General features: G+C 33.9%; 1 protein-coding gene across 1 annotated transcript; it reads left to right on the plus strand.

Moving 5' to 3' along the window:
- Positions 1–17581: 17581 nt before the first annotated feature.
- LOC120187901 (polyvinylalcohol dehydrogenase-like) lies at positions 17582–19698 on the plus strand. Its single transcript, XM_039191493.1, has 4 exons — positions 17582–17644; positions 17996–18468; positions 18553–19156; positions 19237–19698. Exons 1-4 carry the CDS (start codon positions 17582–17584, stop codon positions 19693–19695), a joined length of 1599 nt encoding a protein of 532 aa, XP_039047424.1. The 3' UTR covers positions 19696–19698.
- The last annotated feature ends 6037 nt before the right edge of the window (positions 19699–25735 follow it).

Genomic DNA, 25735 nt, shown 5'->3' on the forward strand with positions numbered 1-25735 from the left:
GATTTTAAATATAGGGTAACTAACTAGGTACCAATTGTTGGGCGCTTGTGGGGGTGCTAATCATTCCCCACCCGTAACTGACTCCGAACCCAATTTCTGGATTTTTACAGACCTCAAAACTTGGTATTTTGATAAAATAAAATGTTCGTTTAAAATCACTTGGTTTTTATGGTGTCCTAATCACACCTTAAATGATTTGTGGCGACTCCTCACATTTCAAAAATTATTTTGAAAGAGTAAATCCTCGAGTCGGTATCGGTCTTTTCCCCGCCCGAGCGAAAAGCGGTGTCGACAAGATGCTATAGCACTCTTCAATTCTTGTAAAATTTGGTTATCCAGAGGTGGGAGCTGCACAGTAGTAACATGAGGTCTAATACTTGCTTTCTTCTTTGAAGCCACAACAGAGATTGGGTATAGGTATAATTGATCAAAATAGATGTCGAAGAGTTACATAGAAGAAATGAGAGTGAAAGTATAAAAAGTAAATGTAAGTAAATGGGTAGCGTGAAAGAGGAGATAAATATAGGATTTGAAATTTAAAATTCAAAGGTGAAGAGATAAATTTTTTGAATGGACGGCTAGGATTAACTAAGGTGGACAGTTAAAAATTTAAGGGGTAAAAATTGTGTACATATCACAATTACTTTTATCATAAATGCTATGTGCTCAACTGGCATTTGCTATAGCATAACGAACAGTATTGATCGACCAGCAGGTCAGCAAGTGTTGTTGAGCGAAGATCAGCTTTCAAAATGCGGGTGAGACTATAGATGTAGCAAAAAATCCTGTAAAAAGAAAGCAATAATAAGAATTAAGAAATAAATGTCAAAGAAGTTGACTTATTTAAAATGTGAAGTAATTAAAAAAGAGGAGGATCATTTAGTGTAATTGAAGCAATGATAGGGCTTTGTTGTTGGCAATAGTGCTTTAAATGCTTCACATTGACTTTAAATGTACTTTCATCCACCAAGTTCTTTAATAACATTGCGCCATCTGGATAGACTTCAAGTACTTCAAAAGAACCTGACCAATGGGATTGCAGCTTCCCTGTAAATAACTTTAAATGAGAATTAAATAGCAGAACTTACTGTCCAGCGATAAATTACCATGGAAAATATATTGGTCATGCCACTTTTTACTTTTATCTTTGTAACTGTGTGAACTCTCATAGGGTTCACCGCTAGTTCTAACCAACTTTGTACTAATATAAGAGTGCGTAGAACCAGGATCAACTAGAACAAAGACAAGCTCATCAAAAAGGTGGAATGTACCTGTTATAATCTCTGAATCATCCCAATCCTCACTGGTCTTTATATTATAAACTCGGGCCACTCCTAAGTCTCTTATTGTAGGCTAGCCTCAGATTGACCGCCTGATCTTTCTTTTCATCTACTTCTACTTGGTGCGGCTACTGATTCTCAGTTTGTGTTGATCTATCTCCCGACTTCTTTGGACAATTCCGTGCATAGTACCCAGATTCACCACAATGAAAACAAGCACTGGAGAGCAATCTACATACTCCCCGGTGTGACCTGCAGCATGTCTGACATAGAGGTCTCTCTCCAAAAGCTCTACCCGAGCTAGCAACAAAAGAATGGGTCTGCTTAGTTTTCTGTGAAGCTGCAACAGAATCAGCTCTGTCAGTATATCGAGAACCGAGCCCTTACCTCTCTTAGCATGATGTGTATATGATGACATCCTAAACCTCTTGAGCTCTTTCAATAGCCTTAACTTTTTTATCACTTCTTGTAGGCTAGTCAAATTTAAGGCCAACATCATTTCTTTCAACTTAGGCCTCAGACCCTCAATAAAGCAATCCTGTTGAGCTTTATCGTTAGGAACTACCTCGGTAGCATAACAGCTAAGTTTATTGTATTCAGCCTCATACTCATACACTGCTCGATCACCTTGTTTCAAGTTAAGAAATTTCAACAGATTTGACCTCATAAACTACTCCCCGATATACTTATTCTTGAACTCATCTTGAAAGAATTTCCAGTTCACTTGTTCAGGTGATGCATACATTGTCGTATTTGACCACCATACCCGAGTTGATCATCGGAGTAATGATACAACTCTGCCCAGCTTTTCATGATCTGTGCATTATAGACTTTCCAACATCACCATTATGTCGTTTAACCATAAATCAGTGTTCATCGGACCTTTACCTTCTTCTCCCCGAAACTCAGGAGCTCTCAAACTTCTTAACTCTTTTGGGATTAACATTCTCGGTGCTAGAGGAGTAGGGGGAGGCGGAAAAGGTTGGAACATTGTCAATATAGCATCAAGATCTTACATAAAAGCTCCAAACTTTGACACGGGCATACCCTGATGTACCGGTGCACTGGCGTTCTCAGACGGAATCGGATGTTCACTATTTTCTTCATAACTTTCATTACCCGATCCATCTCTATTCTCTCATTCAATCGTTCTTCTTGAATTTGTAGAATCTAACATCTAATATAACATACATAAAGATAATACTTAAGTTAGTAAGGAGAGACATCTATCATATTCTTTCTATACCCTATTAGTAACCTTGACATCTTAGTGTCATGTAAACCCTTTTTACATTAAAATACACTCGATTTCTACTGAGAATCGACTAAACCTATAGCTCTGATACCAATAAATGTAACACACATCTCCGTATACCTTTCGTACATGAGATACAGATGTCACATCACTTTTAAAACAATTCCTCATTTGAAAACCTGTTAAATTTTGTTTCTTTTCATAAAACATTTTAATTTACTAATAATAAAACAAGAATTACACTTAAGTAAAAAAACAAAAAGTAATGTTCAACCATTTCACCATTTTACATCATGGTAAATCAAATGCTTTTCAGAGCGTTTTTACTAAATCTATTACATGCCAACTAAATACATCAAAAGTAGACATGAATGTCGTACTATTACTGACGAGGAGACATTTGCTTTGATGTCTGATGATCTTGTTACTCTGCTTGTATTAAAACCTACGCATGAAATTAACACACTCTAAGAAATTTATTAGTGAGGCATAAATAATCATAAGCAAAATTCAAACACAACTATATCATGACAATTCAGATGTCCATTAATTCTTTCAATTCATTAAACACTCTATAGTGCCAATACAATCATTTCCCAACATTACTATAATTTACGTGGGTTGAACACCCACTACTAATACGGAAATTCATATACTTATTATGAATTCCTTAGTTTTTGTACACAAAGTGCCCATATGGAAATTCATAAACTTATTATGAATTTCTTAATTTTTGCACACAAAGTGCCCATACGGAAATTCATAAACTCATTATGAATTTCTTAGTTTTTGCACACAAAGTGCCTATACGGAAATTCATAAACTCATTATGAATTTCTTAGTTTTTGCACACAAAGTGCCCATACGGTAATTCATAAACTCATTATGAATTTATTAGATTTTGCACACAAAATGCCCATACGAAAATTCATAAACTCATTATGAATTTCTTAGTTTTTACACACAAAGTGCCCATACGGAAATTCATAAACTCATTATGAAATTCTTAGTTTTTGCAAACAAAGTGCCTATGCGGAAATTCATAAACTGATTATGAATTTCTTAGTTTTTGCACACAAAGTGCCATACGGAAATTCATAAACTTATTATGAATTTCTTAACTTTTTGCACACTCAGTTTCATTTGGTAATCACCATACATATATCAATCAATCATACATCTATGACTATCATAACATATAAGTACATAATAAATGCACTCACCTGGTTTGCCTCGCTATTGTATCCAAAACACAAAGTTGATTACTCAGGTACTTTGCCTTTACCTTTCGTTTTGCTTGACTCGGGAGCTTGATTTCGATCTACTCAAGTATCCATTAGAGACACGTAGAATATCAATTGTTAGTACATTTCCTAACAATTATACTTAAACATTACTCAAAAGTACATATTATTAAATTTTCTATAACAATATCAGCTTATCTTAAAATTTCTAGCTCAATAGTATCGGTACCCTACCATGGTATCGATACTATTGTACTATGGTATCGATACCATTTTTGCAATCTGTTATCAATGATATCGATATCATCTTCATAGTATCAATACTGCTTGCATTAGTATCGATACTACTCAACTCATTCTTCCAATTTTAAGCCTATAGTATTGGTACTGATAGAACAGTACCGATACCCTTAACCACATTTTCCATTTTTCAGCCTGATTCATACCCCAATTTGGTCAAATTTCCTTATGTTTACACCCAACAATACTTTTAAACTCTTCTTTACTTATCCGTACTAACTTTCCTTCATTTAGCTTCTTAAAACATCTAAAATATCCCAAGAACATTCAAATCTAAGAATCACACCATTTTTTCTAACTTGTTTTTAAACCCATCCAATGCTTCTAATCTCTCATTTACTTCTTTGACTAGTCAAATATATTAATAAACATTAGTAAAAACTCATATTCTAACATATCATTCAAAAACTCATTTCCTTAAATCTCCAAAATTTCATCTATTTCTTAGTTTTGATCCTATGAAATATTTCTTTAAGCTTCTATCATACTCCATGCTTCAAAAACCAACCAATAATGAAAGAATAAACTAACCAATTGAAATCTTACCTTTCGCTATGGAGGAGAGCTATCATGAGAAAGAAGAAGAAAAGAGATGGCTTTTATCTAACTTTCTTTCCCCCCTTATTTCATTACTTTAATACCTTAATAACAATGAATTTTAAATTCATTTTATTCCAAATGACAAAAAATGTTCTTTTAATCCTCCATTGCTACAATTTAGTCTAAACCACTAATCCAAAACATTTCTCATCTTTTATAATTTACTCAAATAAATCCTCAAATTTTAAATCTTTTCAATAAAATCCCTGATTCAATATTTAGAGCACTACATGGGAAAAGTGTGTAAAAAATATTATAATTATAACCCATAAAAGTCAAACTTGACACCAACAGAAAAAATCCCTTTTTAAAGTCAATTTTAAATTCAAATTCCACCCTTTTATCCCGCAACTTTATCAATTACTAAAATTTCTCTAACTGTTGTGACTTAGAAATGTTGTCGTATCATATCGACAATTTACTCCAACATTGACACTCAACAACAGGTACAACATTAACAATGTCACAATGCCCGTTTTGCAGTAGAAACATTAAAATCAACCTAAAAACCAACAATTCACTCCCATTGTGCAAATGATGTAAAATATGCTAAAATAAATCTAAATATGATCCAAAAATGCTAGAGTAAAAAGGATCTAAAATATAAATCTTTTTTAGAGTTATCATTATGCAACCAAATAACATTCATCAAGCGATCACAACAAAGAATTCATACAACATAAAACATACAATATTTTAGAAAGTAACATCGCAAGATAAACGTTATTACCAAGCAGGGGTAATTTGGATATTTTTTAATTACACAAAGAACGATTATTTAACCAATGTTTCGCTTCACTATTTCTCATCCTATGTCAATTATTATAGGTACATAAAAATTCTACTTAATCCGACATCCTTCAACGACCTAATTAAACTTACGACTCTAGGGATACAAAATTTCCATCCAAACAATAAACATGCAATCGACCCATTAGTTATGTAATTAGACATCTTAGAGAGTGATATTACGAGTTTCTTAAATTTATAATTTAGAAACAAGTATTGATTAAAGTTTATTTGTGGGACCATTTTGAACTAAAATAACATCATGTAGTTCAACTATAACTTAAAGACACTTTGGACCTTTAATGAATGTATTTTTACCAATTTTCAGCGAGCATACAATGAAGGGATCGATTCTTTGCATAACAATATGTTTTGGATCGATCCTCTAAGGAAGGGGTCAATTATTTTTTCTGGAAAAATTACATAATTTCATATGATCATGCTTGAATAAATTACTTAAACATCATCCAATCAATCCTAAAGTAAATAAACATAATTAAACATGCCTCCACCACGTAGAACACATCTAATACATATGTAGCATGCTTCATAACACCAATTAACATGCTATACAAAAATCAAGATTCGTAAGTTAAATATTACATGAGAAGTCAAATTAAACACAAGTCACCTATTCCTTTTAAGCTTAACTGGTCATTCCATACAACATAGGAGTAATATATTATGAGCACTTAATCTCACTTGTATATGAACTCCAAACACTTCTGTAGGGCTCTTGGCAACATTAGACTAGTCTAAGCAAACAAGTACATTCAACTATAAGTAACCAATTGCATCATCATCCAATAACACATGCTTTAAAATCAAAATCAGTTTACCAAAAGAATAGTAATGGGTTCCTCATCAAGCTCGACAACATCTCAAACATTTTATCACCACAAGTTCCCCGCATTGCCTCATTACTCAATTAAGAATCCACATACACTTTATTTAGCTAAAGTCTTATTGATGATACAGGATGCTTACTCCTCACTCCAAAATAACGATCAATCCTATGTAAAATGGTAAACAAAATGTGTGAGCTTAAGCCCAATGAACATCTAATCGTTCTACATGATGCATACATTAAGACTAAAGGAAAGTCTCATTATATGCCATGAACTTCACTCATTTTTACTTCAATGATTGTATCGTATTGCCATACCGTCATATTAATATAATACAACATTTTAGTTCATAAATTTTAGTACATGATCATGCTTAAGCACACATAAACCCTGTCACAATTCACACACTCGTGCACCATTACTTTACTTGTCAAGCCACACACAATAATGCAATAGTTTTCATTTAATATCTTTGGAATTTGATCGAAACACTACTAATACATTGGATAAACGGAGTCTATACGTCTCCCCTTTCATTTAAAGGCCCACTTAGGTCCAAAACAACAATATCCGAAACTATGCTCAATGCACCAACCTTACCACATATATTTCTCGGAGCTAAGTTCAACGCACTAACCTTACCACATCTATACAATCACCACAAACATAACGAAAACATTAGAGTACTCTTTCTTAGGCATGCCTTTCATATCCAAATATCCCATTAAAAATAAGGCATGCCTTTCACCACAAACCATAACGTTCGTTGTCATGATCAACCTCAAAAGTAGATAATAAGATATCTCTGCTCATTCATAGACAGTAGAAAATCTCTACGCGTCTCATCATATAAATAATTTAATATAATTTTCAAATTTGTTTCCAAAATCGTTATGCATCAAGTAATAACCAATGCACACACAATTAACACATGTTTCATATTTCAATATCGATCATCATGTCAATCACTCCTTTCATAACCACAATCAACATCATGTCATTTACCTTAGAATTATAGATTAGAGAGAATCTTGTCTTAACTCCCTTTTACACATTGAACGTATTAATCACCAGGAATGAAAAGTCACTCATCTTATCGTGAAATCATAAAATCTAGCTCCCAAACACCACTATACTTGCCGCCATCAAAGATGCAAAATTTTCCCCAAACATAAACTCAATAGGCACCTTAGAAAACACAACAAAACATTACATAAACATTCAAAACAAAGCAAAAAATCTGCTATAAAAAACAAAGCCGCAAAGACCTAAACAATCAAAATTCGTACCAAAAGAGAAATCTAAACGTTCTCACTTGAGAGTACTTGCTTCCTCAAATTTAAACTGATCCTAAGCAATCATAAACTTGATTTATAACCCAATAAATCTCCCAAAAATATCAGCAAACAGAAACATTCCTGGATTTTTGAAAAATCACTAAATTCTATATTCTTTATACCCAAATCAACATGAAAATCAAATCCATTTGAAATATTGTTTTAATGTCATTATAGCAAACCTTTAAACATCTCAAAACCATAAAAAATCATTAGAAATAAGATCAAGAAAATACTCCTTTTATTTTTTTCCCGAAAATCAACACAAAAAAAGTATTACAAATCACTTACGTAGTCACGTATTGCCCGCTACTATCGAAAATATTTTAATTTGCAAAACTTAAAGAAAATCAAGAAAAAAAGCTTACCTTGCCAGAAATGGAAGGAAATAAGATGGAAAAGATGAATCATGAAGTTGAAGAAGAAGTTTAGGAAACCTCTAGGAAGAATCGACCAACATAAGGAGTAAGGGAGAAGAAGATATGATAATAATTAAAAAAGAGATGATCAAGAGTGAATCAAAAATCAGAAAAGGAGAAGAAAATTTAAAAGAGGAAGTTTTTAGCCATGAGAAGGAAAATCAAGGAAATAAAGAGTGTTTTGGTTGTAACAAAACATGAAAGATAAAATATGAAAGTTAAAACTAACTTTTGATTAATAAAATAAAATGATATAATTAATAGATAAGGATTGAAAGAAAACACGGTGGAATAAAAGGAAAAAAAGGAAACAAGCAAAGCCTCGGTGAAATTGCTTTATAGATTTTTAAGATTTTGAAACCCTTCGATTTAGCCACCCAAATCTATTATTTTTAATAAAGCATTATTTAGTCACCATACATAGAAATCAATTTAATTATCCTTTAAAAACATTTTTAATATTTCTAAATAACACTTGTAAAATATTTAACAACACCATATTTGAAAATACTAAAAACGCGATCTTTTCAGAAATCACAAAAATATCCAGTTACCGACTTGAAACCACTTACTAGAATTTCGGGATGTTACATCATATGCCACAAATCTTTGACCGCACTAGTTGAACTATTTACAATAGCTTCTATTGATTATTATTACTCTTCCGATCTTGTTCAACAACAAATTGATACAAGTCACCATACTTTTTTCCTCCCAGTAGAATATCTCCAGTAATATCATCTCTAAGAAATACTTTGTATGAAACTCGATGTAAACCATATTATCACTAGCGCACTTTGACACAGCGAGAAGAATCTTAATAATTGTAAGAACGTGGAATAAGTCATTTATTAAAAAAATGCGTGATTTAGTAGCAAGCACGTCACATCCAGTTTTACAAATGTCTAAACCAATTAATTTAGAGAGTTATTAATTTATCGATAAATTAATAATTATTAATTTAAAGAGTTTTTAAGTAATTATATTGTACATACCAAACAAAAAGGCAAATTAGTCTATGCCTCTTAGAATTACGTTTCAAGAGATGAGTTAAATTAATAATGAGCTCCAAATAGACTTGAACTTTAAAATAAAACAACAACTATTGAATCATATTTCAATATCAGTTTCTATGAATTATTAATTTATGATTTTCTTGGGACCGAAAATTATAAAGGGATCTCACGAAAAATTATTATCTTATTATTTTATCAAGTTTTTCATTTTTTACATTGGCCCAAGTCGGACCGACAAATTTATTATTTTAGAGAGTTTATTAATTTACCGAGTATTAATTTAAAGAGTTTTACTGTAGTCCTAACCATTGGCCAACTTTGATGTATCAGATGTAATTTAATGCGTTGCTCCTGAGTCTACAACCCATTTGTTAACATTGAAGGAAGCAATATGCGCTTGTGCATGCACATTTCCATTGCATGTATAATAACACTCATTAGCAATATCAACTGTGGTAACGTGCACACTAGCTAAATCACCTTTGCTAAGCAACGCATCAAGAAAATTTTGATCTAAACGATACCAACATCGATCAACTAAATGCTCAGTCTTCCTACACAACTAGCATTAAAATCGTGCACGTCCACGTCCTCGTCCTCGTGCTCTTGTTCTGCCACCAGAAACATGTTGATATCTTTTATAATGGTTAGCCCTTGGTCGTCTTTCTTGATTGATCACATTTTACAATGAAGACTCATCACGCTGGTGGTTGATCTATTTACAAAAAACTTTGAAATTGTGACCCATACAGTAGCAGTTGTTTTAGCACCAACGAATTCAGGTAGAATATGTTCGCTAATGGTAGATAACAACCAAGACGCTAGTTAATGCACTATCTTGTACAATAAACACCTCATAATATTCATTGTGAACAAGATTATCATCATCATCGTGGATCTTTTATGGTGGAGGTTGAAGTTCGTCGGTGAGAAATCTTTCTACACAATGGCTTCCTACTGTCAAGAGAATTTATTGCTTACATAACCAAAAATTCATCTCATCAAGCAAGATGTTGATCTTCTTGTTCGCGAATACTTCGTAAATCTTGGACGATTCTCCCATATCAAGGTTCTGCCCAAGTAGTGTTAGCCCTATTGAACAGAATTTAGACAACAGACTCGAGGAAGGTAAATATTAGGGAACAAAAGCAATAAACGAGCTAAGAAAGCAACATAGAAGAAATGACTTTAAGAACAATGGTGATTGAAACTCTGTGGGATGGAGATGGAAGTATTTTCCTGGATATTTTACAAAACCAGTGGAGTCCTATATATGATGTTGCAGCTATACTCGCCTCTAATTTGTGATCCAAACCCGAACTCTCCAGCAAACTTCGAAGTTGCTAGAATGTTTAGTGAGAATAAGCGGGACTACGGGAGTACAACAGAAAAGTTCGTGAAATTGTGGACTAGAGCTTATTGAAGTAAACGTTCTAGAATGAATCTAGAATGAGTCTAGAATGCTGAAGCAATCTGTTGTATGTGTGTGTAGAAGTATAGGGCAGTTAGTTTGTTAGCATTCTGTTACACCAGCTTACCAGCTTAGGTAATTGGTTATCACGTGTATATAAACCATGTCTTCATCAATAAAGAATCAAGAAGCTTTCTTAGGATTTCAGTATTGTTTACGCAATCTAATATGGTATCATCCGCCTTTTGATCCTGGAGATTGCTCCCCTCATGGGTGATTGTAACAGTGCTACCTTGGACTTCGGGGAAACTGCTCGTAGCAGCAAGACTTTCACACACAAGAAGATCAACATTCTGCTGGATGAAGTGAACTTCTTGTTTTGGAAACAACAAGTATTGCTCACGGTTCGCAGCCACAGGTTGGAGAGGCTGCTCAATGGAGAAGTATTGCCACCACCAGCTCGAATTGTTGATGAATCAGGTGCTAGTGTTGTGAATAAAGACTATGAAAGCTATGTTGCTCAGGACAGTGCTCTTGCATCCTGGTTTCTGTCAACGATCAGTGATCCCTTGCTGCCCCAGTTTGTAGGAGCTGAAACAGCAGCTGATGTATGGCGAATGGTTCAGAAATTCTTTGCCAATCGTTCGACTACGAGAGTGATGAGTCTGCATTGCAAACTTAGATCCATCAAGAAGGGTGATGATAGCATGAGATTCTATCTTACAAAGGTTAAAGAAGTGTTAGAATCACTTGCAGCGTGTGGGAGTGCGATCTCGGACCTTGAACAAATTGCTACCATTCTCAATGGTCTCTCAGTTGAATATCAACCATTTGTTGCTATGATTACTGCAAGCAAATATATGTTTTCAGTTGACAGTGTGAAAAAAATCTTGATGGATGCTGAATCACAATTGAGTGGTTTTCAATTACAACAATCCATGCCCATGAGTGCAAATGTGGCTACTATAAGAACAAGCTTCTCGTGAAAGTGGCAGGCCTTCAGCTCAAGTCTACAGTGGCAATGGAGATGGCAATTATAATAGGAATAACAAAACTACAGGGCGTGGTCGTCCTTGGTTGCAATGTCAGCTATGTGGAAAGAATGAACATTCGCTTGATCGCTGCTGGCATCGCTTCGATCAGACGTTTCCAGGCATATTGGCTGACAAAAATGAAGATACTGAGGCGAATCACACTGTTCTATATGAATGCAAGTCGTGCAGTGTGGTGCACATGCTCAAGAACATACGCCATCCACAAATTTTGGTCAATGGATTGTAGACTCATGGGCTACTCACCACATCACTTCTGATGCCTCAAACCTCACTACTAGCTCGGATTACACTGGACCAGGTAAGGTAGTTGTTGGTAATGGGCATAGCTTGAGCATAACTCTAACTGGTTCTTCAGCTATGGCCACCAACTCTCGTGTACTGGTTCTTAATGATTTATTGCATGTGCCCTCAGTAACCAAAAACTTCTTTCTGTGTCAAAGTTTTCTAGAGATAACGAAGTATTCTTTGAATTTCATGCGCGGACGTGTTTGTTAAGGATGAGGTGACCAAAACAGTGTTGCTAGAGGGACAAAACGTGCAGGCCTCTATCAGTTCGTAACAAATACAGAATGCTTGGAAGCTTGTCAAGTCACAATGGTAGATGATTCCAATAGTAGTAATAAAAAATATAGTATATTGCATAAGAGGCTTAGGCACCCTGCTCATTCTGTCTTGTGCAAGCTTGTAAACAAATTAGTGTAATGTTTCCTTCTAAAAATAATATGGTTGTCAATTCATTTTGTGTGGCATGTCGGTTGGGTAAGAGTCATAAACTGTAGTTTAATCAATCTCAAACGGTGTATGCAACGCTTTTTCACTTAATTTTAGTGATGTATGGGGTCCAACACACATAGCCTCCAATGATACAGTATTATGTCTCATTGATGCTTGCACGAGGAATAGTTAGGTTTACCTACTCAAAACCAAGGACCAAGTTCTGCCAACCTTCCGATTGTTCTTCAGCCTGATACAAACTCAGTTTAACACCACAGTAAAAGAAGTCCAAAGCGATTGGGGAGGCGAGTATTGATCAGTCTCAACTTGGCTCAAGACGTTAGGCGTAGCATGCCTATATACCTCCGAAAAAAATGGTATAGTCGAACGAAAACATCGACACATAATCGAGTCAGCCTTGGTTCTCATGGCTCAAGCGTCATTACCGTTTAAGTTATGGTCCTATGTTGTATGTGCTGTTGTGCATCTTATCAATCGACTACTTACAAGTGTTCTTCAAGACAAATCCCCATACAAGGTGTTGTATTCCAAGAAACCATATTATAGCTATCTTAGAGTCTTGGGTGTCGTTGCTTTCCTCATTTACGACCGTATAATGCTCACAAACTCAACTATCGATCCTCTCAGTGCGTGTTCTTAGGATATAGCACTCAGCACAAAGGCTATCAATGCATGGAATCGAATGGTCGAGTGTTTGTTTCACGCCATGTTATTTTTCATGAAGAGTTTTTTCCTTTTGCAGTGACAGGCACCAAGGCTAGATGCAAGTGTGCGTTGCATAGGAGTGGTACAAAACTCCCTATAGTTGGTGATACTCAACGTGTTTACATGGGAAGAGAACCACACGATGTTAACCCTTTGGTCAGTACTAATGAATCAGGGTCTAATTCCTTTAACAATATGAGCCTACCTGGAGATGTTGGGCAGCCTGTGGTCTCAAGAAATGATGTAGCAAATGAGGTCGAGCAACAAGATGAGAATGTGGCTATACAACTAAATTCAAGGGAGACAGGTGATTCCTCATCGAATATGGCTGATGAAGGGTCGAGTAGCAGTGATCCAAGCGATAGCGATCGGCATGATACACCACCACCAGTAACAGGTCACCACATGATAACACGCAACAAAAATGGAGTGTACAACCTATGTTGTACTCCTCAACTCTCAGTGGTGGATTTGTTTGTCAGAATAACAACAACCTAGATGAGGTTGAACCTCAAAATGTTCATGAAGCCTTCAAGAATCCGCTGTGGAAGGATGTTGTTCTTGTTGAATATGAAGCACTTCAAAAGAACGATACATAGTCGCTTGTCCCTCTTCCAAAAGAAGGTCTGTTGTAGGCTGCAGGTGGTTGTTTCGAGTCAAGCACAACACTGATGGTTCATTACGAAAATATAAAACCAGACTCGTGGCCAAAGGATTCTCACAGTGCCTGGCCATGATTTTCAAGAAACATTTAGCCCGATTGTAAAAATGTCAACCGTAAATGTTGTGTTGACAATTGCTGCTCACAATGGCTGGATTCTGAGGCAAGTAGATGTTAATAATGCCTTTTTAAATAGTAAATTACATGAAGAGGTGTTCATGGAACAACCTCAAGGCTTTGAACAATAGGCTGTAGATGGAATAAGGTTGGTGTGCAAATTACAGAAAGCGTTGAACGGGTTAAGACAAACACCAAGGAATTGGTACTCTAAGCTGAAAAACTTTTGTTGATTTGGGGTTTTAAAGCTCTCGTACAGATAACTCCTTGTTAATCAAACATAACGATAGTATTAGCACGTATGTCTTAGTCTATGTTGATGATATCATTGTTACAGGAAAAAACAATGAGGATGTTGAATGGGTTGTGAAGTTGCTATGAGAGAAGTTCTCACTCAAAGACTTGGGCATGCTTAATTTCTTTCTTGGAATCGAAGTTAAGAGCGTCGATGGTGCAGTCATCCTCAGTCAAAATAAGTATATAATGGAATTATTAGATAAGTCAGGAATGAGCAAGGCCACAACAGCTTCAACTCCTATGGTTGCATCGGTTAAACTGTCGAGCAATGGTGCATGCAGTTTATTAGAAAATGCAAAGGAATATTGCAGCTTGGTTGGGTCATTGTTATATGCTTGTCATACAAGGCCAACATAGCTTATTGTGTGAATAAGCTAGCACAGTTCATGAACGCACCATGCGAACAACACCTGGTGGCCGTCAAACATGTGCTGAGATACCTTAAGGGGACACTCGACTATGGCTTGGTTTTTTTCCAAGGAAAGAACCGTTCCAACTTGTGGCCTTTGCTGATGCTGATTGGGGAAGTAGTATTGATGATAGAAGGTCCATATCGGACACTTGTGTCTTCCTTGGTGGTAGCATGGTTCAATAGAGTTCAAAGAAATGGAAGATAGTTTCGAGGTCCACTACAGAGGCTGAGTATAGGATTCTAGCTGATGCCACATCTGATATCATTTGGCTTGAAGCTTTGCTATGTGATATGAAGGTTCGAATTCAGGCTGCATCAGTAGTGTGTAATGACAACACTAGTGCGATTGCAATGAGTGCTAACCCAATTTACCACTCTAGAACAAAGCACGTGGAGTTAGACATACACTTCGTGAGGGAACGAGTTGCTGCAGAAAGCTTCAAGTGAATTTTGTACCTTCAGAACATCAAGTGGCAGACGGGCTTACTAAGACGCTAACGAAAGATATCTTTGTTCAGTTTAGACAAAGGCTTGGTGTGCATTCGTTTGCTGAAGCCGAGAAGAGAAAAAGTAGGGGGAATATTGAAGTAAATGTTCTAGAATGAATCTAGAATGCTGAAGCAATCTGCTTAATGTGTGTGTAGAAGTATAGGGCAATTAGTTTGTTAGCGTTCTGTTACACCAGCTTAGGTAGTTGGTTATCACGTGTATATAAACCATGTCTTCATCAATAAAGAATCAAGAAGATTTCTTAAGATTTCAGTATTGTTTACACAATCTAATAGAGCTGGACTGTTGACTAAGTGCAGTGTTGGAGATTGTAAGTTGGCATCGTTCCATGAAAAATGTCGAGGGCGGTGGTGTTAGCGGAACTCCAATGACCGCTCTAGCTTCATGTTTTGGGAAGGAAGTACTATAGTCTGTTTTAGTTTGGTTGATGATTTCTTTGAATTGGGTTTGATTTTCTACTTCTCAAACAACTGTGTCAATGTAACTGTGTCAATGTCATGTGTATATGAGTTATCTATTGTCTGGTACTAATGCCGCAGGCAAAAGACGACTGTTTGCTCCTACATGCCCAAATTGGAGGAGCATTTTGTTTAATATAATATAAGATTTTTAAACAATAAAAACATATTAGAATGAACGAAAGTATTTGTTTATTCTAGAAGACTATGTCTCAATACAACAACCCTAAGCTTTTACACAGAACCAATAGCAAAACTAAATCACAAATAATTCAAAACTAATTCAGTTTACAACCCTATGCTGATGTAGCCTCATAGCAGACTAGAGTTGAGCTATCATAATTGAGAAATTGCCCAAGGTTCAAGATTATATCTAACACCCTTCCATTCTCTTTAGGTTATTATGATTAGATTTATAATTTGTTAAGAAAAGAAAAACTTATCAAAGTGTCTAAACCCGATACCTCTTTAATTTATTAAAACGTTATGTGGGTGTTCCATGTCAATTGTCGTTAATGATTTAATGGCTTAGTGAACAAAATAAAAGTTTTGCTGACAATAATTCTAATGATTTTTTATTTCGATGACTAAAGTGCAAGTATTCTAAAATTTAGTGACCAAAAGTGTAATTTACCCGTTTTAATAAAAACAAGTGCTGCCCGGTGTACCAAACAAAAGCCTAGCTAACCCAATTTGCCTCACTTATTGCACGTAGGCCACCATTTTGTATCATAATATTAGAAGAAAACTCGCATTGACTTGTGGAATTAGGTATTGTGCCAAATAATTAAATATCCAATTAGATGGTGCACTTTTAATTAAATTGATTCAATTAATGTTCCTTAGATTCCTATCTTTGGGCAAATTTGTCATCTTGGATATTGAAATTTGCTCCACTTTATATATATATATATATATATATATAAAAGTAACTAATTTATGATTACATGATTTATCTATAGTAATCCAACAATAAAAGTTGGCGGTGTCGAAAATATCCTATCCTCAATCGAACTCTCTTGACTCAATCATGTCAAGTAAGCGGCCACTCCATTATCCAATCATCGTATATGCTTAATGTTTACTTTCTAATCAGAGCGTAAACCACTTCCATCAGTGCAATCCCTTTTCATTAGAACAGTTCAACCACTTCCAAGCAATAAGTCTCCACTATAACCTCCACGTTTCGCAAATTTCATGCATGCGTGAAACATCATATACAACCCTCAACCATGAACACTTAACAAGGTCCTAAATTGCTAGATCATTTCCCATTATTCCACCAACTGCATCAACATTATCACAACGCCACTCAAATCGTCCATCGTTCTGCAAAGGTGGATGTGTTGCCCTTAAAATTTCACTTTTCATCGAGACCTACGCTCTATAACGGTCTCCCTCTCCGTAAATTCATTCTTCAAAATATATTCATTCATTTTAATTAGTATTTTTTTATATTATGAAAAAAATGTTATAAATTTAATAGAATTAGAGTATATTTGTTTTTTAATAATTATCCATAAGTTAATATGCCCCAAATTTTATGTTAAACTTTTACTTTGATAATTAAAAATAAATTATTCATAAATAATTAATATGAAAAATAGCGTATACTTCCGTTTCACGTTGTTTTTCATTTAATTTAATATCGTACTTGCATAATTTGTTGTTCTGATTGAAGGGAAAAAGGTTATATGCACTTATTTTTGCATCTTTAATTAAATTTTATTTAATTATTTTTAAGTTATTTTTTATAAATATCAATTAAATAAATAAATTTCATTATAAAATTAATTTTAATTTTATTTATTTGATAATTAGAAGATATATCTACAAGACAATTATATGGATATAAAATTCAAATTTTTAATCTAATTTTTAAAACAAAAGGGGGACATAATCTAATTTTTAAAAATATTACTTTCACTTCCCCCTACAGTTGTAGTGTCAAATTTGTCTATTAAAACAAATCAATATTTTTCTATCAATGTAAACACTTTCTCAATGAAATAAAGCAAAATCAATCGACATAATTGTTTGCAGGGCCACAGAAATGAGCAATTATTACATACATATATAGTATATATATACGGTCCATGATTCTAAGAAATTAGCATAATAATTCAACTTCAATGGAGCTCCTTCTCTCCCTCTGCCTTCTTTCTCTGCTGGCCTCCACAACTGATGGTTCAAATGTGAGTCCATTCCGTTTTTTCTCCCTTTTTCTTTGTGTAGATTAATCCAGGGATTCAAATACAACTATTATACAGTGATAGTAGTACCGTCTGGAATTATTATTGTAAAAAATAACATTTTAAAACAGAATCAGACAAATAACAATGCATCACAATCATAATTTAACAGGTAACCATTAATAGCGGGTTGTTATTCCCGTTATTATTCTATCAAGGTAAAATAAAAAAATCTAATAATCTGTTGTGACCGTAATAATATCCTTTATGTACATAAGTACAATAAATATAATATAATCGAAAATACGAGGGCAACCGTAATTTAAATCAAGAATCAAACATGTTAAAGGTGAGAATGATGATGTGCAGGACTGGCTGAACCACGGAGGAAATATACTAAACAGGAGATTTGCGGACACTGAAACCAAAATAAGCCTAAGAACAGCTTCAAGGCTACGATTGAAGTGGGAATTTTATGCAGGTGGAGATATTTCTGCAACACCAGCAATTTTTGATGGAACCCTTTATTTCCCTAGCTGGAATGGATACCTTTATGCGGTGAAAGCATTAGACGGAAGTCTTGTTTGGAAGAAAAATCTGCGACAGCTGACTGGTCTTAATTCAACAGTAGTTATATCCAACGTCGACGCCAATGCAACAGTGTCGAGAACCACTCCGGTGATTGCAGATGATTTGCTTATCATTGGACTCAGTGGACCAGCTTATGTTGTCGCAGTTCGACGATCAAATGGGCGACTTGTCTGGTTAACTCAACTCGATAAACACTACAAAGCAGTCATCACCATGTCGGGAACGTATTACAAGGGGTCGGTCTTTTCAGCTATTTACATATCATCTTCTTATGTTCCGTCTATTAATTTTTTTTGACAATTCATTATGTTCAAATTCAGACATTTCTACGTTGGCACATCTTCATTAGAGGTGACTGTCGGCATTGAACAGTGTTGTTTCTTTCGAGGAAGTTTTGTTAAACTAAATGCCCGGACTGGAAAAATCTTGTGGCGAACCTATATGCTGCCTGACAATTTCGGCCGCCTCGGGGAGTATGCCGGAGCCGCCCTTTGGGGAAGCAGCCCGTCGATCGATATCCGCCGGAACCACGTGTATATTGCCACGGGAAACCTCTACTCGGCACCTAAAAGGGTAAGAGATTGTCAGGAGAGACTAAACAATCGGACAGATGCACCTAGTAATGATGAATGTGTGGAGCCCGAAAACCACTCGGATTCAATTCTAGCTCTTGATTTGGACAGTGGAAAGATCATGTGGTTCAATCAGTTAGGGGGCTATGATGTTTGGTTTTTCGAATGCAACAACAATGTGTCGAACCCAAAGTGTCCTCCTGGTCCCAACCAAGATGCTGATTTTGCAGCAGCACCAATGATGATAACCACTTATGTTAATGGAACTAAGCGAGACCTTGCTGTTGCTGTTCAGAAAAGTGGAGTTGCTTGGGCGTTAGACCGCGACAATGGCAACCTTATATGGTCCACAGTAAGATATCTGAAATGTTTATTACATCCTTGAAACATGCTAATTACATCCTTAAATTTAACTGGTACATGGGAATGCAGCAAGCCGGACCCGGTGGTCTCTCCGGCGGAGGAATATGGGGAGCTGCCACAGATGAAAGGAGAGTCTACACCAACATTGCTAACTCTGGACGCAAAAACTTCACCTTAAAGCCATCTAAAAAGGTCACTAATGCTGGCGGATGGGTAGCATTGGATTCTAAAAATGGCAACATCCTTTGGTCGACAGCGGATCCTAGCAATGCTACAGTCAGTGGCCCTGTGACCGTGGCAAACGGAGTTCTATTAGGTGGTTCGACGTTTAAGCAAGGACCGATTTATGCAATGAGTGCAATCACCGGAAAAATCTTGTGGCCTTATAACACAGGGGCCACCATATATGGTGGCGCGTCAGTTAGCAAGGGATGTGTTTACATAGGACACGGATACAAGGTGAGTCTTGGATTCATGGATCCAGGATTCACTGCAGGAGACTCACTCTTGGCCTTTTGCGTCTCTTGATCGATCCCGGCAACACAAATTGCAAAGCATTTCTAATCTTCAATAAAGCGGATATTTAGTGTTAATTAAAATTTGGGTTAACAACAAAGATATCACATATATTGTTTTTCTTAACTTTTAGTCATTGATTTAAAAAATATAAGATATTGTCATTTTCATTTTTATATAATTAAGATATGGTCACTTCGAGTTAAATATCTTTAACAAAATTTAAATATTTTTATATAATCACACATTTGGTCCTTATTATTTATATATTCTCTTAATTTAGTCATACTTTTAATAAATTAAAATAAGTTTAATCCATCAATCGAATGATGTCACATGTCATACCACGTGTCACCATTTGGTTAGAGGATTAACTTTATTTTAATTTAATATATTTATTTTCACTAATCAAAGAGTGTCATGTGTCATCCTTTGGTTGAAAGAAAACAAAGAAAAGCACATTGGGGCAGCTCTTGTTCCCTTAAGAAACTAAACATGTATCCAACCATTAAGTCAAGACTATTGCTTGGTCTAAAGTAGACAACATGGTGTATATTTTGTATCTTAGTGTATAAATATTTAAATTCATAATATTTTATATATATTAACTTATTAAATATATTTTATTATTAACTTAATTTAAAAATATTTTAAAAATATATATTTCATATTAAAATTTATTTTAAAGTATGACTAAATTGAGAGAATATGTAAATAACAAGGATCAAATGTGTGATTATATCAACTATCACGTCACATATTCCGTTAATTGTTAACAACAATTAACCCATAATGACTACATCTTAATTAAATAAAATCGAAATTGATCATATCTTATATTTTTTGAAATCAATGACCAAAAGTGGACAAAACACAAACATAAGGTATTATCCATATAGTTAACCCTTTAAATTTTTAGATGAAATATCGTACATATCTTTACAATATTTTTAGATAAAATACTTACAATGAGGATAATTTTTATTTATTAAAGTGACAACACAAAAATTATTATAGTAAAAGTAAAATAATTATTTGAGAGAAGTTATAAATTAAACCATTAAAAGATCAGATCCTAATTGAAATTGAAAATTCATAGATTAAGGAGTAAAATGTAATTATAATAAAGAGTAAGGAGTAATAATGAGATTGTAGTTATAGATGTTGCATATGTTATGGTGTAATTTATTTTTTAAAAAATAATTGATTTCAAAAATAATTTATGATCACTTTATTTAATTAAAATATGATCACCATTGGTTAACTATCATTACCTTGGTGATATGATATTTTAATATAATCACACATTTGATCTATGTTATTTATATATTCTCTCAATTTGGTTATACTTTTAATAAATTAAAGTAAATTTAATCTTTCAATTGAATGATGTCACGTGTCTTGGAAACCCAAACATGTACTCAATCATTGAGCCAAGACTAATGCTTGATCTAAAATAGACAACATGATACATATATTTTATATCTTAGTTTATAAATACTTAATTTAAATTCATAATATTTTATATATATTAAATTTAATAAATGTTTTCTATATTAACTTATTAAATATATTTTATTATTACTTAATTTAAAAATAATTTAATCCATTTTTATTTAAAAATATATATTTTATGTTAAAATATATTTATATTAACTTATTAAATATATTTTATTATTATTTTAAAATATCTTATTTTGTTTTAATTTAAAAATATATTTTAATGATACTCGTTCGATTGGAGAATTAAATTTATTTTAATTTATTAAATGTATGATTAAATTGAGAGAATATATAAATAATCAAGGCCAAATGTGTAATTATACCAAAATATTTAACGACTGTTAACTTATGGTGATCACATCTTAGTTAAATAAGAATGAAAATGACCATATATTATGTATTTTAAGATCAATGAAGAAAAGTTGACAAAACACAAACATAAATAATCGGTCATGTAGTTAACCTTTAAAAATAATTATATTTTTAAATTGCGAGTGTGGTGTTACAATAATTCTAAAAATCACTACGTTGGGATCATAGTTATGATCTCTGACAAGCATTATTTTACTCTTCAAATAAAATCATCATCTCAAATAAATTAAATAGAAATAAGTGGTAAAGTGGAGAAAAGGGGCAATCCACGAGGACTTAGAAATTCTTGTTGTAATTTCGTGTTGATTTCAATCTAGGCAGCTGCATCAAAAATAAATAAAAGGAGGGTTGGCGAATGAGAGATAAAGGTAGGTAAATAAAGTGGAAAATAAAGAATTAAAATTGAAGTAAAATAAAAGAAAACGTAATTATAGATTTAAAACAATAATGAGAAAATCGCCTCGAGCTAGATTTGTTTCAATTTCGTTTGATCATTTAAATGGATTTTTACTCGGTATTCATGTCGATTATAGTCTACAAGGTTCAACCAATTGTAACTTGTCTTTCTCTTTGGTAACCGATCTTCTTAAGTCACTCTTTGAAAGTTGATTCTTGAGTGGACTAACCACATCTATTATCATTAGAACAAATATACTAAGTGTTGGAAAAACCCGACTTGAATTATGTTGCCTCATCGATAATCGAATATGATCTTGATTTTCCTTAGCGGACATCCGTTAAGTGTGTTAACAGGAAGTCGAATATATCATAGATCAATCCTTCCTCCAACTATAAATAAAACATCTAGACCAACGTCGACTTTTTGAAATGACATTGTTTAATTTGGAAACTAAGGTTGATTGCAAAACTAATTAAACAGAAAATCGAAAATGTAACCCGAAGGGTCTCAAGTGCTTTTCAATTCTCACGTGTAAAATTGAGTCACTGCTAGCTCTCAACTAAAAAGAAAATTAGCTAAGCATGATATGAATCATACTTAGCAAGTTTTATAAAAACAATATAAGTAAAGAAAAAAGAAATCTTTTATAAAAAAATGAAAACAAAGTAACAAAGATAAAATTCAAGATATCTAAGCCTTACCCTAATGAGGGTATTTATACGTTTCTAAGTCCTATATATAACAAGGAATATGATCCTAAATCTCAAAGATAATATAAATGTTTTTAAAAATTAAAACTTAGAAATAATTTTCCTAAAATATCTCCTTAAATCGTACTAAGTAGGCCACTTCCAGAATCTTCCTCGTGCTAATTAACCTTCTAGAATCTGTCACATCAGACCCACGTCGTGCCCATATCTACAATCGTGATCAGAAAATAAAAAATTGAAGAATGTGCCCTTTTGCTCCCAATTCTAAAAAACAATTAATTGCATAAAGATAACTTAAACACAACCTAAATAAACAGTGATAAATTCACAAAAGGGGAGAAACTACAAGTAAAAAAGTATCAATTTAAAATGCTCATCAAATTCCCCTCAGTTGTCTCATGCTTGTCCTCAAGCATGCTTTGATCAAAGTGGTGAAAACTCAATTTACCTTTTTCCGCTTCATCTCATACCAAAGTAAATTATGCAAGCCAAATTCACAATAATTACTTGAATCAATACATCATTCAATTGAATAAACACATGTAGGATCAAGTTAAACAACATCGTAACTTCCAGTCATTCATCAATCAAAATTCAACCTAACTCAATTCCTCACAAAGATTCATTCAATCCACTCAATGTGTTTCGGGTGCAAATATGCTCAAAGTTAAAACTAAACATGAATGTCCATAAGCTTGTAACACAATCAAATCTCTGATACTTAATAGAAACAAGATGCAAATATCATTGGGTCTTAAAAAGGGTGCAATGAGGCTTAGGTAAAGGTGGGAAAGAAGGCTAGAAATAGGGTTAATAATTAAGACAAAGAGTTCTTCAAATAATCAAACCAAGTCCACGAGCAAAGCAAGATAAATGAATCAACAAAATATTTACATTAAAGTAATCAAACAACCATTTTTTTCTGATTTTTTTAATTTTTTACTGTTTCTGCTTTTTCCTAATGCTTCTGTTTTTTTCTTATTTTTTTCTGTTTTTTTCGTGGAACAAGATCACATAAATTACAATTCTTTGTTTTGATAAGGGTGGAAGAGAGGGAAAAACTAAAAGGTTTGGGTTTTAGAGATGTGGTAAAAGCAAAGAAAAGGATATAGGCTCAACATGGTTATCTAACGGAGAAGAAAATGGTAGACCTTTTTAGGTAAAAATTGGGTGAATCCTAAATCATTTCAAAGCATCAAATTCCTTTGTGTAATCTCATACATGCATCATAATACAAGTTTTAGATTTTCAATATTTAGTTCGACACACTCAAACAAGAATAAGAGCATAAAAAAAATAAAGAACATGCTCATCAAGACTCAAAATCTTACCAAAGTGTGTTAATGCATCGAGTTAGGTGAATTTCAATCAACTAAATCAAAGAATGTTACAATAAAGTCAACTTGAATTTCTACTCATGCAATTCAACTATAAAAAATGTACGGGCTCAAAATAATCACATGAACTTAAGCAATCATAACATACTAAAAATAATCGACGAAGGCTAAAAATTTCAACCAAGTTATCACTAAGTAAACCAACGTATACAATCGAACAAATCATAAGATAAGCAAGATAAAATTCAATGTAATCTTTTGCCCACAAAGTACAACAGAAATGGTAGAGAATACTCCCATGTTCATTGGTGAATTGTTCGTGTGATGAGTGCTTGATCATGCCACTGTTGCAGACAGGATGTTTGGTTAAACCACTTATGTTAAAATTTCCTACAAAACCAAAATTGGGCAGTACATCAGTATTGGAATAATAAATCATGGTTCACTGTTTACCTCATCAAAAGAATAATTTTCAGCAGTGGGCATTGTTTGTGACAGAATTGACGTTGACATCAATTGTGATGAGCCGACAATTGACAATGAATCAGAAATTTGGGAGTATGACGAAACGACGGATAATGATATCCGTAGTTAACTGGAGAGAGATAATCGTCGGTGCCTTGATTTCGCGTTTGAACCATAGTGGCTGAGCAAAGATAATGAAACAATGAGGATTGGCTTTGTAAAGGGAGACAAAACTAGCGATGATGGGGCGGGGGTGGGTGGGTTTCGTGGTGTCATGCGGCTGAGTTTGGAAAATAAAAGGAAGAAATAAAGGTTGAAGATGTGCGGTGAAAAGAAAAAAAATAAAGAAAAGGGTTTTTGTTTCTTTTAATAATCAAGTCACGTGGGGGTTTAAAATAGAAAAAGAAATTGAATTAAAATGGGAGTTGCTTAGCGGGTGAAAAACGTGTGGGGTGCAACAATTTAAAGGATGGGATGATATTGGTTGGTCAAAAAGGAATTGGTGTTTAAATTTGGTTTGAGTAGATAATATAAATACGGGATCCGAAGAGGATAAGTGGAAGAGATTTGAATGTGAAAAGGATAGGTGTGCACGTTTGAGTCTCCCAAATAGTGGCCAAATTGCTTCTTTATTGTTGCGATGAAACCAAAACTTCCATACAAAAATTAATGTCATGGACATTCATTTCAAGCTCGATCAAAATACTTGGTACTTGAAATTTCAAGAAAAATAAAAATAAATAAGTACTCGATAAAAATAAATAAATAAAAATAAATTAAAGAAACGAAAAAAATAGGTTGTTTCTCATAGAGCGCTTTTACTTAACGTAGTTAATTTGACGACCTGATTTTGACTACAGGTTTTGTTCAAAATGCTTCCTCCATTTCATGCGTATTTTCCAACTAAGATATTTCCTACGAGAACTTCTACGATCAATAAGTTCCTTCAATTTGTCCTTATAGCTTCGAACAATCTCATAAGCATTTCTTCGGATCTTTTTAGACATGGAAGCTTGTCTGAAATAGTGGCCGATAGTACATCGTTTCACCAAAAAATGATTGCTTCAAACATTTCAAAAATTGTTCCGACTCTAAGTTTGGTAACTACAAAATGGATGGAAGATTTTTAGACTTATAAAGCATTAACCAGAAATTAGAAATTGTAGAAGAAATTTATTCAAACTCCGTATTCATGTCGTTGAAATCCTCTTTTTCCAATTCTCTGCAAACATGGATAAACAGGTTAGTTTCTAAAAATTCATCTA

The sequence above is a fragment of the Hibiscus syriacus genome, unplaced genomic scaffold (genome assembly GCF_006381635.1).
Source record: "Hibiscus syriacus cultivar Baekdansim isolate YM2019G1 unplaced genomic scaffold, ASM638163v2 tig00113726_pilon, whole genome shotgun sequence".
NCBI lineage: Eukaryota > Viridiplantae > Streptophyta > Magnoliopsida > Malvales > Malvaceae > Hibiscus > Hibiscus syriacus.

Excerpts from the sequence above, each read along its gene's own strand:
- LOC120187901 (XM_039191493.1), top strand. The coding sequence starts at position 17,582 with ATGGAGCTCCTTCTCTCCCTCTGCCTTCTTTCTCTGCTGGCCTCCACA. Across the intron at positions 17,645-17,995 it reads CCACAACTGATGGTTCAAAT|AATGATGATGTGCAGGACTG; the intron begins GTGAGTCCATTC and ends GTTAAAGGTGAG. Across the intron at positions 19,157-19,236 it reads GCAACCTTATATGGTCCACA|CAAGCCGGACCCGGTGGTCT; the intron begins GTAAGATATCTG and ends ATGGGAATGCAG.